We start from the raw sequence: 13298 nt of genomic DNA on the forward strand, positions 1-13298 counted from the left end.
CCTTTTCTCCCAAATTTTGTTGTCATTCCAATTCATTCCCACACACATTTAGAGAGATTGCCGAGTTCCCGCAATTCAAACATGTTTAAATTCCGACAACAGCTCCATAATTCACAGGTGAGTTACAGTACGTCATATAGCACAAAACACATGTTTCCCTAAGGCTTTTGGTGTTTACCAGTGGTAAAACAAAATAAATGCAAACTTACATTCAGGTTTTAAGATTAGAAACTGTAGTCCTCTAGGAATCTAGAATGTGGGGGTCAACTATAGGGCCGTCACAAAATGTGGGTCAAAATGATCGGAAATAAAATCGAATCGTGAGCTAAAGGCCAATACAACTATTCAAAACTCAATATCAGGATCACACCAATGCGACTCCTTGCAACTGCCATTGGGGATAATGGTTGCAAGCAATTACTTGAAAGTGGCTGCAAGAAGTTGCACTGGTGTGGATTGGCCTTCAGAACGGAAAGTAAAATTGCTGTCAGTTTTTCTCACCCATTTTCTGTTTCTCACTCATGCATGTCTGTCTACTGTACATCTGATATTTTTTTTATCTTTTTTGGATACATCTTGAAAGTGCTTGAAAAATGTGGATTTATAATTATAAATCTTCTCTTCTGGGGCCTCCCTTGCACACAGTTTCACACATCTTCAAATTGAGGGAGGGGGGGGGGGGGGTTGCAGCCATATACATACTGTATATAAATGTGGGTGGTCCTTGGCAGAAAACAAAGTTTGAGAACTTGACAAGTGTACTGTGGTGATTGAACCCACCTCGTCTTGTCGGACCCCCACGGTGAGCACACAGAGGACCTCTCCCCTTCTGCACAGCACGGACCCGGAGGTCTGGAGGAGCTCCCGGGTCAGGTCGACCCCGTCGCCGCTGACCAGGGCCGGGGTCAGCGCGCTGAACGTGGCTCTCCAGGACACCTGGAGGTCCTCGAAGGCCCTGCGTGCGCACAGACAGGGACACGACAAACATCCGTCATGGATGATGCAACAGCGACAGTCGTAACAGTCGCTCTGGATTAAGAGTGTCTGCTAAATGCCTAAATTGTAAATTGTAAATTGTGACACGCTTTGGTTATGAGCCGGTGACATCGCCGTCTTGATCAAAAACTCTGGGAACCCTGGGAAAATAATCTGAGATAAAAGTGTTTTCAAATTTCAGTCAACATTGAAGCGGACAGAGGGGGGGGGGGGGGGAACTTTTCACCGACGGACCAGTTGCTGTTTATCGATTGCCTAGCAACGGTGGTCTGGACGGCGATCTCACTGAATCAATTCAAACTAAAATGAAATGTTGTTAAAGGACCACTTCACCACTTTTCAACCTATCTTCATATAATAGGTCCTCACTAATAATCATGATACAAAACAAATCTACTCTGTCTGTGTCTCATATAGGAGGGCTGTGGGCAGTTTAGAAACCGTCTTCTAGTGACATCATCATTAGGCAGATTATTTTTTAAACATAATTTTTTAGATTTTCATTATCGTGAGAACGATGGCTTCCATTTTCGCATTGCAACTTTTCAGGACTAGAAAGCCTGCAGTTTTTTTTTTAGCTTGTATTCCCCATCGATGATGTCACTGGAAGACGGTTTCTGAACTGCCCACAGCCCTCCTATGAGACACAGACCGAGTAGAAAAAACACTGCACCATTTTATCATGATTATTAGTGAGGACCTATCATATGAAGATAGGTTGAAAAGTGGTGAAGTTTCCAGTCCATTGGGAAAAAGGTTTGTCCCTGGCAGTAAAATGACTGTAAAAACATGAATTCTTATTGCTATACTGTAGTTCGATGCGTCACCTGTTCTCCTGCCTCTGCAGGTACAGCAGGGTGGTGCGGTTCTCCTCAGAGTCCTCGTCCAGAACCTGACCCGCCAGAGAGACCAGGCTGAAGCCCAGGATGCCGTTATGGAAGTCGCTCCCTGAAGTCAGGCATGGGCGAGAGGGGCAGACAGACAGAGGGAGAGAGAGAGAGAGAGAGAGAGAGAGAGGAGACATTGTGAGAGGGGGAGACTGATTCATTCTGAGAGGCGCGATCTTCTGCCCTCACTTTGTATCCTCAATATGTATACTTTGCTCAGCCAATCAAATCGTCGCTATATGGGGCGATCAACCAATCAGAACATTGTGTTTGTGTTCACACAGACAGACAAAGCTGGGCATAGGAGGGGCTATAGCGGCCCTCAAAAAGGAAATAAATAACACATCTTAACACTGAGGATTTGACTGTGACGACAGGCTATACCTTTCCTAAAGGAAATGGCCGCATATCTTTTCCATCTGCATTTCTTTGGGAGTTTTTTTTTTTTTACCGTGGATTATGATTTTGGAAAAGGCCCCGTAGCCCTGCGGATCGCTGGGACCGCCGGCGGCGGCGATCTGCGCCCCCGCGCCCTGCGGGTGGCTGAGGTAGACGAAGAACACCTCCTGGCCCTCGGGCTCCTCGTCGTCCAGGATGACCAGGGTGACGTCAGCCTGGCGCTGCCCGGCCTCCAGCGACACCGCGGTGGACAGCAGGCGGAAGTCCTGCCCCTCCCGGGCCAGCGTCACCGTCCCGTCAGGCTCCAGGCTGAAGGGCAGAGGGGAGGAGGGGGCCGTGCTTCCACCTAGAGGACACCACCGCCACGATAAGGAGGCACATATTCAACCGGGAACGTCATAAGTAGATTTAACCCATTCTGACCTGAGATCAGATTTAAAAAAATGTCTTCTACGTCCTGACAGTTTTCATTCTGACCTGAGATCAGATTCTAAAAAATGTCTTCTGTGTCGGTTATGTTATGTTATGATGTCACTAAAAATGGTATTTCGACTTGGCCTTTTGACTCAAAGGCTTTCAGCTTTCAGGAAGAAACCAAAAATACACATGTAAGACATATTTGGATATTCTAACCACACCTGGGGGTCTGTTAGAGTAATGTTAACTACAGAGACATACAAAACCGAAAAAGTTTAAAAAAAAAACGGCATGCTAAGCTACATCGGGGAACGCGATGCAAAAAAGAGCGGGTCCATAGCAAGTCATTATTATTTTTATCCCACTATTTTTCACCCGTGTCAATTATCTATTGTGATCCTGGGCTCTACACACCCTCCGCCAACCTGGGGAGAGCAACGGACTTAAACTCATGCTTCCTTCATGCATGAGTGTCCAGGTTGCTCTTTTACACCTGACAGGGGGGAGTTTCCCTGGTTGGACGTAGCGTGTGGAAGGAAAACGTTATTCCAACCAGTTCCTTTCCTCTACATCAGGCGCCCCGGCTGGCTGGGAGGCAGTTTAGTGACCAGGATTACTGCATGTTTTTTTGTGAGGGTACCTACCCTAGGGGACACGGGGAGAACATGCAAACTCCTAGGGCTAGTGTGTGATATGAAATGTGAGCTGTAATCATATTCCATCATATCCACGTGCTTTTGGAGAGAAATGAGACCGACTCCATGCAGTCACTTTCAGTAGTAGAGGCCTGCAGAGGGGAGCTGTATGTGTCTGTGACTGTGCCCATGGTGATGGTCGTTATTGATGCTCATTAATACATCAAGGAAGGCAATTATGTTTCTGCACTGTCAAATAGGTCTATCCTAAGATGCCATCAAAGAAAACTTTTTTTTACATGTTAACTCGAGCTAGGTTTAAACAGCATGTTTACAGTTGTTGCACAGAAATTAAGTAATTTTACATGAAAAGTAATGCTACTTTTGTAATGTAGTTAAATAAAAATTGTGAAAAAAGCTTGGGGGGGGGGGGAGGTACATCATAAAACAAAAATATTTTTCGTTTAATTTGTCTGGAAAATAATTGTGTTGAAAATATAGTGAAACATCGTATCGTGAACCTCATATCGTGATACGTATCGCATCGTGAGTTGAGTGCATCGTTACATGCTTAATGACCATATATGGAGACATGGGTGATGCAACGAATGAACGAAAAAAAACAAAGGGAAAATGCACGATTCCATAGTAAATTAAGAGTGGGTAATAGCATCAAGTCCAGCTGTGAAATCAGAAGTGCGGCAAAAAAAAACAAAAAAACAAGATATAATACAACAAAGGCATGCAGAAGGAAAGAATAAACGAACACACACACACCTCCGTAAACCTGGACGCGAACCCTCACGGCCCCGGCCACGCCGCCGTCGGACCTCCGGACCCTCAGGACCACCCTCCTCTCCTGCTGGGTGGCCTCGTCCCGGTCCTCGGCCGTCCGGACCAGGCCCGGTCCGATGCCCAGCAGCGTGACCACCCCGACGGTCCCGTTCGGGCCGACGACAGTCACGTCCGGACCGACGGTCGTCGTCGTCGTCGTCCCATCTTCTGGACCGACGGTCGTCGTCGTCGTCGTCCCATCTTCTGGACCGACGGTCGTCGTCGTCGTCGTCCCATCTTCTGGACCGACGGTCGTCGTCGTCGTCGTCGTCCTCTCCTCCTCCGGACCGGCGGTCGTCGTCCCGCCCTCCTCCGGGCCAACGGTCGGAGGACCGACGGTCACGTTCAGGCCGCCATCGCTGGCCCGGACGGCGACCGTGGCGACGCTTCGCCGGGGCTCGAGGCGGGGATAGGCGGCGGCGTCGTCGGCGGCCGGTGGCGCGAGGCCGTCGCGGACGTCCGTCAGGTTGACGTAGAAGTGCTCGTCGGGCTCCGGGAGCGCGTCGTCCAGTATGGACAGGCGGAGCGCGGCGGCGGTGTGCGGCGGCGCGTCGAAGACCAGCCGGTCGCGCACGCCAACAAAGTCCTCGCCCGCGGTGGCGCTGCCCGCCACGGTCTCGTACCACAGGGTGGTGCCGTTGCTGCGCGCACCATAGAGCCGCTGGACGTACAGCGTTATGGTCCCGACGTCCTCTTCGATGACCACGCGGCGAGAGTCCGCCGAGAACTGGTACACTCCCAACGGCTCCACTTCGGCCACGGTGTGACCTCGTCTACACACAGATATGGGACATCAGGGACTGGGTCATTTTTGGGCCCTGAATTATTACGCTCATAACCATTCAAATTATATTTTCTCAGTTTGTTTATTGTCTTTACAATAGATTTTTGTCTATCTTTTTGTTAATTTTAAAACGTATGAGGTAAATTTTCTGCGTGAGACTCCTATAAAAATCTAACACGGCATCATGTATTATAAAATATATTACGTTATGTCTTCATTGTCCAGTCTCAATAAAATGAATATCAAATCTAAATACCGAAATCAAGCAACCTAAAAACTGGGGTGCACAAAGAAGCCAGAGTAGATGATATAATGAACCCAAACATCTTTGAAAGTGAAACATTGAAATAATTTGGTTCCATTCGGCCACTCTCAGAGTTAACCCATTAACTGTCACTTTAGCTTTTACCACTAACCTTTATTTTATACTTAAAGGGATTGTGACATTAAAAAAAAGGTTTTGGAATTGTTCTTATTTTTTTTTAGGTTTTCTAATCTCAATTGCACCCAAAAAACATGAACTTTTAACATTCAGTAGATTTTCTGTGATCTGGGGTTTTCTGGCTCAAACAGGTGCTCTGATTTTCCTGCTGTTTGTGATGTAAGATCCTGCAAATCCCATATATGTCAATGGGATTTGCCAGCAGATGTCACTGTTTTCACTGTTTTGCCTGTTTTCATTGTAGCTCAAAAGGCTTCCAAACCCCAAAGAAAACTTCAGACCACAGAAAATCCACTGAATGTTCAAAGTTCAGGTTTTTTGGGTGTAATTGAGGTCATAAAACCTAAAAGAAAAAAGAAAAAGAAAAATAAATGAAAATGAATGTCATAAAACCTTTAAGCTATTGAAAAATAGCAGATATACAAGATATACAAGCTTGTAGATCTGATATTTGTGAAAATGTGGCACAAATCTTTGAATATATTATTCTTTCACAGCAACTCATACACAGTATCTTTGCTTCTGGGGGTCTCTGAAACAACGTATTTTCAAATGGGGGGGGGGGGGGTCGGTGGCCAATTACATAATTTAATGGGGTCCTTGACATGAAATAGTTTGAAAACCACTGACACAGAAACAGGTTTATCAGAAAACTGTCATGAGTTGGATTGATATTTGTAGGATCTGATGTATTGACCTTGAAAGTGAACCAGGCGACCATTACCTAAGTCTGACGGAGCCAGCAGCAGCAGTGGAGTTGGCAGCGGTCAGATGTATGGCGAAGGCGTACATGTGATTCATATCGGGCACGGCTGTGAGAGACAGCGCCTTGCTCCTCTCTCCATGGGCCAGAGTCACGGTGCCTGAGCAGGACGTACAACAAAACAACGCGGGAAGCATATCATCTCTGTCGGAGCAGAAACCTCTCATTTTCCATATTCTAACTTGTTTGCTTTCTTCGTGAATAAATTGCCCCTACGTTATCATACTATATTACATGGCTTGGTTGAATGCTTGATTCTGATTGGTCAATCGCTTAATTCAGTGGTGAGTTATGTCATCATAATGACCGCTCCGCTGTATAACAGACCTCTGCCTAATCAAACCCTCTGAGCACCGGCTGCGCCCCGCTTGATTTACTGCTGTTTCCAACATGACAGCCGTGTAAACAAACACACACACACACTAGTGACACACAATGTCATTTACAGCTAAACATTGCTCTCAATTTTTTTTGAAAACATTGATTTGAGCGAGAAATAGACGAAGCAGGACGCAAAAATGGATTCCATTTGATCAACTCACTTCCTTGTTTTCCTACAGTGCAGCCCTGCAGCTGGCCAGACGCAGCACAGCGCTTACTTATGGAATACTTTTTTTGTGTGTTTTGGGTCAATGTATTAATTTATGTTAGGTAGCCCTTACATAACATCACATTAATAAGCATGGGTCCCTAGCAATAATATATATATATACAGTGTATATTACAGTGTATATATATTGGGACTCGATTAAAAAAATGAATCTAATTAATCAGAGGCTTTGTGATTAATTAATCTAGATTAATCACATTTTAATCGCATATCAATATTCAACCCGAGAACAGCGAGAAACCTTTTTTTTTAATGTTTTTTGGTATCCCAGTGAATCAACGAATAGTGACTACAGGATACCACACATTTTCAACATTTTACTGTCATTAATATACCTGTTGTGGAAATAATAATAAAAAGTCACCCCATTCTGTGTTGCCTAGAACTGAAGGTCTGAAAAAAAATTAGTAACAGTAACAAGTACATCTCAGTGACATCACAAAGCTGGGGTGACTTTTTATTATTTCCAGTTTTCAGTACTATAGAAAAGCGCCCAGTGAGAAACGTTCCGCGGTGAAAAAAAAGGTGCGATTAATTTATCTGTAGTTAATCGCGATTAATCTCAATTAGTCCCGGCCCTAATATATATATATATATATACACATACATACTGTGGCTATTAAAAAAAATAGCAGATATACAAGCTTGTACATCCGCTATTTTTCAACATTTTTGAATACATCTTTAAGGTGTGAATAGTTTTTGAAATCTTTTACAAAACAAAAACAAAAATTCTGGGGGTAAAAAATAAATAAAATAATACACAGAAAAGGTAGAGAACTACTGTATAGGCTACTGGTCAAGATCTCTAGATATGGAAGTAGAAAGACACAGCAGACAGGCGCTTCTTCTAAAGACACAGCAGACAGACAGGCGTGTCTTAAAGACACAGCAGACAGGCGTGTCTTCTAAAGACACAGCAGACAGGCGTGTCTTAAACACACAGCAGACAGGCGTGTCTTAAAGACACAGCAGACAGGCGTGTCTTAAAGACACAGCAGACAGGCGTGTCTTCTGACCTGAGCTGGGGGTGACCACTCCAGGACTGACCCCTGGAGGGGCTTGTCCAGGTGGGTACCCCGCACTCCACTCCACGCTGACACCGCCGAACAGCCCCGTTCGGGTCACCTCCGCCAGGCAATCGCCCGTCTCCATGTTGGACACCCGCAGAGCCAGGTAAGCAAAGCCAACCTATATAGACAGACATAATATAATACTGTTATCCAACCTATATAGACAGACATAATATAATACTGTTATCCAACCTATATAGACAGGCATAATATAATACTGTTATCCAACCTATATAGACAGGCATAATATAATACTGTTATCCAACCTATATAGACAGGCATAATATAATACTGTTATCCAACCTATATAGACAGGCATAATATAATACTGTTATCCAACCTATATAGACAGGCATAATATAATACTGTTATCCAACCTATATAGACAGGCATAATATAATACTGTTATCCAACCTATATAGACAGGCATAATATAATACTGTTATCCAACCTATATAGACAGGCATAATATAATACTGTTATCCAACCTATATAGACAGGCATAATATAATACTGTTATCCAACCTATATAGACAGGCATAATATAATACTGTTATCCAACCTATATAGACAGGCATAATATAATACTGTTATCCAACCTATATAGACAGGCATAATATAATACTGTTATCCAACCTATATAGACAGGCATAATATAATACTGTTATCCAACCTATATAGACAGGCATAATATAATACTGTTATCCAACCTATATAGACAGGCATAATATAATACTGTTATCCAACCTATATAGACAGGCATAATATAATACTGTTATCCAACCTATATAGACAGGCATAATATAATACTGTTATCCAACCTATATAGACAGGCATAATATAATACTGTTATCCAACCTATATAGACAGGCATAATATAATACTGTTATCCAACCTATATAGACAGGCATAATATAATACTGTTATCCAACCTATATAGACAGGCATAATATAATACTGTTATCCAACCTATATAGACAGGCATAATATAATACTGTTATCCAACCTATATAGACAGGCATAATATAATACTGTTATCCAACCTATATAGACAGGCATAATATAATACTGTTATCCAACCTATATAGACAGGCATAATATAATACTGTTATCCAACCTATATAGACAGGCATAATATAATACTGTTATCCAACCTATATAGACAGGCATAATATAATACTGTTATCCAACCTATATAGACAGGCATAATATAATACTGTTATCCAACCTATATAGACAGGCATAATATAATACTGTTATCCAACCTATATAGACAGGCATAATATAATACTGTTATCCAACCTATATAGACATAATATAATACTGTTATCCAACCTATATAGACATAATATAATACTGTTATCCAACCTATATAGACATAATATAATACTGTTATCCAACCTATATAGACAGGCATAATATAATACTGTTATCCAACCTATATAGACAGGCATAATATAATACTGTTATCCAACCTATATAGACAGGCATATAATACTGTTATCCAACCTATATAGACAGGCATAATATAATACTGTTAACCAACCTATATAGACAGGCATAATATAATACTGTTATCCAACCTATATAGACAGGCATAATATAATACTGTTATCCAACCTATATAGACATAATATAATACTGTTATCCAACCTATATAGACAGGCATATAATACTGTTAACCAACCTATATAGACAGGCATAATATAATACTGTTATCCAACCTATATAGACATACATAATATAATACTGTTATCCAACCTATATAGACAGACATAATATAATACTGTTATCCAACCTATATAGACAGGCATAATATAATACTGTTATCCAACCTATATAGACAGGCATAATATAATACTGTTATCCAACCTATATAGACAGGCATAATATAATACTGTTATCCAACCTATATAGACAGGCATAATATAATACTGTTATCCAACCTATATAGACAGGCATAATATAATACTGTTATCCAACCTATATAGACAGGCATAATATAATACTGTTATCCAACCTATATAGACATAATATAATACTGTTATCCAACCTATATAGACATAATATAATACTGTTATCCAACCTATATAGACAGACATAATATAATACTGTTATCCAACCTATATAGACAGACATAATATAATACTGTTATCCAACCTATATAGACAGACATAATATAATACTGTTATCCAACCTATATAGACAGACATAATATAATACTGTTATCCAACCTATATAGACAGGCATAATATAATACTGTTATCCAACCTATATAGACAGGCATATAATACTGTTATCCAACCTATATAGACAGGCATATAATACTGTTTTAGATTTTTCTTTCGTAATAATTTGGTACCAATGAAAAGTATTAAAAAGGGCTTTGGACAAAAAACACCTAACTCCATTGGACCCACAAACTCTCCCCCCCTCTCATGCAAGTATATACATATATAAAGTCACAACACCAACTTTGATGAGGCAGTATTGCTTTGTTTTACATTTTGGAGTTAGGTGGTTTCTCCCTGACAGCAGAGATGTAGAACCTCCATTGATCCACAGGGAAACTTGGTTGCAGTGGTGTAAAGTAACTAAGTACATTTACTCAAGTACTGTACTCATAGATTTGTACGTATCCATGTTTATCATTAACATTGTGAATCACAATGTTAATGATAACTCCAGTTCTAGGAAACACAGAATGGGGGGACTTTTTTTATTATTTCCACAGAACAGCTCAAAAGGTATATTAATGACAGTAAAATGTTGAAAATGAGTGGTATTCCCCTTTAAGTACATTTTTATACCAATACTTTTAGACTTTTATTCAAGTCAAATTGTAATTCAAGACTTACTTGTATCCGAGTATTTCAGTATTGATACACTTCAATAGAGAACACTATCGCTTATATACCCTGTACTTGGTTGACCACAAGTCCCTCAAGGCTCTATATGAGTTTCCACCAAAATGAGGAATACTCTACATCAAAACGTGTGACTAGTCCCTACCCTACAGTACTGTACATAACAAAAGTGTTACTGGTCGCAGTTGCAAAATAGGGGAATAAGGGACAGGGAAGGGACACAGACTGAAATCAATTCTGCCAGTCAATGACAATGAGTTAAATAGGATAATTTTCTCTTTCAGTAATCAAGTGAGAGCTCAGTTTTGTTACATTGGGCCTGACATAAAACAAGTTCAATGTTCCCAGAGATAAAGCCAGCACTAACTCAGTTACTATGACAGAAGGCTGAATGTTTAACATTAAACTAAAGTCAATAACGGCAACCAACTGCAGGAATTAGATACAGAGTAGTTGGTCCAAGTCTGCCATCTGGTGGCCAAGAAAAGATACCATCCATCTTTGAATGGAGACTTGGGGCATAGTCTAAAATGTTAAAATAAACGTTAATTTGTGTATTATGTTGGTGACATTATGGCTTTTCCAAAATATTCAATAAAATAAATCAATGGTGTGATGATGTGTTGCTGGTTGATGTAAGGTTTTGTATGATGTTTTATGAATATAACGTTGTTTTAGTTTTTATTATGTTGACAGTAAGGTTTGACATATTTCAGGATCCTCTGTTTAAGAAACTGTGTGGTTGAACTGTAAAATATCAAATAAGTCAGCAATTTACTAGCAATGATAAATCCAAAACTATCTGGGGAGGACAGTAATTTGCACATTAAAACAATATTGTACCATAACGTAAATCATTTTTGAGACATTGTAAGTATTGCATTAAAAAATACAAATCAAGTTTTGGCTATTTGGTTTTAAAATGCTTTAATCCATTTTGGGCGGGAACCCCTTTTGGTGTTTTAAACATTGTTATAATTTAGCTATTGAAAAATAGCAGATCTACAAGCTCATAGCGCGCCACCGAGTGGTGCGCTACGAGCTTGTAGGTCTGCTATTCTTTTTTAAACGTGAAAATATTTATTTCAGAAAACTGGAGGATTTAGAAGATTTTTTTCGCTGTACACTACTGTACAGCAGTCAGCAGAGAAGACCTACATTTTCCTAGCCTGGGCACAACCCATTTCATTTCGGTATATGATCCGTGCGGGAGCGGATGATATCGTTACGTCATGTTGTAGTATTGTTTTGTAGTCGACAGACAGCGACAACAGGCGGCGGCAACTTCCTTTTCCCTCTCAATAAAAGCTACAGGCTACGAGAGCTTTTATTGAGGGGGAAAAATAAGTTGCCGCCGCCCGTTGTCCCTGTCTGTCGACTGCAAAACAACACTACAACATGACGTAACGATATCATCCGCTCCCGACAGGATCATACAGACTTTTGAAACAGAGACCAGGCTTTCCTCCGAGGTGGTGGAAAGCCTGGTGAGGCGAGGTTAACATTTTCCCAGTGGACGTGACACAAAATATTCCTCTTCTCATCCTGTGTAAAATGGCAGGTCTCTTCTAAAGCTCCATGTCAACGGTGTTCGTCTCATCTCATACCTCGACTCGTCAGCAGCTAGGGGTTCTCATGCTTAATTCATGCCCTATCGCGTGACAGAGCCGTGAAAAAAAATACTAGCCAATCTACCGATAATCGGCAATACATCGCTTTCGTTTTTGTCCCATTAAGACCTGGAACCATTATTTTAAATGTTCAAGTCTTATATTCTTTCACAGCGAACGGTGAATGAGGTGAAACATATCATTTTTGGGGTGCTTGACACAATGTAGAATCTGGTCTCCGGTCCTATAATGCGTTAGCACGTTTTTGTCTCGTTGCAATTCTCTCAAGCATTCAAGAGTCTCCGGCAGTCAGAATCCTCTGAATTATCTGAACTATAGCAGCCTCCTCAGCGGTCAGACTCACCTCTGAACTATAGCAGCCTCCTCTGGCACAGAGACCACAGCGGTCAGACTCACCTCTGAACTAGCAGCCTCCTCTGGCACAGAGACCACAGCGGTCAGACTCACCTCTGAACTAGCAGCCTCCTCTGGCACAGAGACCACAGCGGTCAGACTCACCTCTGAACTAGCAGCCTCCTCTGGCACAGAGACCACAGCGGTCAGACTCACCTCTGAACTAGCAGCCTCCTCTGGCACAGAGACCACAGCGGCGCTGGCGTCGGCCTGCAGGCGAGGCGGCGTGCCGAGGAGAGGACCCACCAGGGTGACGTCGGTCAGCTCCACAGAGAAGTTCTCACCCAGCGACAGAAACACCTACGGAGAGCACACGAGTCAGTGGTGTGGGAAAAGTATACTCAAAGTGTTTACCGACTTAAAAGTATCAATGCTGCAATAACATACTGTGGAGACACTCTGTCACGAGTAAAAGTCCGGAATTCTACTCAATGTACTTGAGTAAAAGTAGTAGTCGAGAGTAGTATAATTGCCATTTTCAAAATATTTGAAAACTTGAAAAACTTGCAAAATGAGTACCTTCTACTTTTTGTACTTTAAGTACATTTTGGATTCCAGATTTGTACT

General features: G+C 41.7%; 1 protein-coding gene across 1 annotated transcript in view; it reads right to left on the reverse strand.

Annotated features, from left to right (window-relative positions):
• adgrv1 (adhesion G protein-coupled receptor V1) overlaps positions 1-13298 on the reverse strand; it is a gene marked incomplete at its 5' end in the record, with an annotated part of 354615 nt that overhangs the window by 157131 nt on the left and 184186 nt on the right. The window contains 7 exon segments of the mRNA XM_083783399.1: positions 781-955; positions 1824-1944; positions 2335-2628; positions 4112-4941; positions 6119-6257; positions 7787-7958; positions 12888-13031. Coding sequence (XP_083639525.1) covers positions 781-955; positions 1824-1944; positions 2335-2628; positions 4112-4941; positions 6119-6257; positions 7787-7958; positions 12888-13031 — 1875 coding nt within the window.

Source organism: Protomyctophum parallelum (genome assembly GCF_964188405.1).
Source record: "Protomyctophum parallelum genome assembly, chromosome: 15".
Lineage (NCBI taxonomy): Eukaryota > Metazoa > Chordata > Actinopteri > Myctophiformes > Myctophidae > Protomyctophum > Protomyctophum parallelum.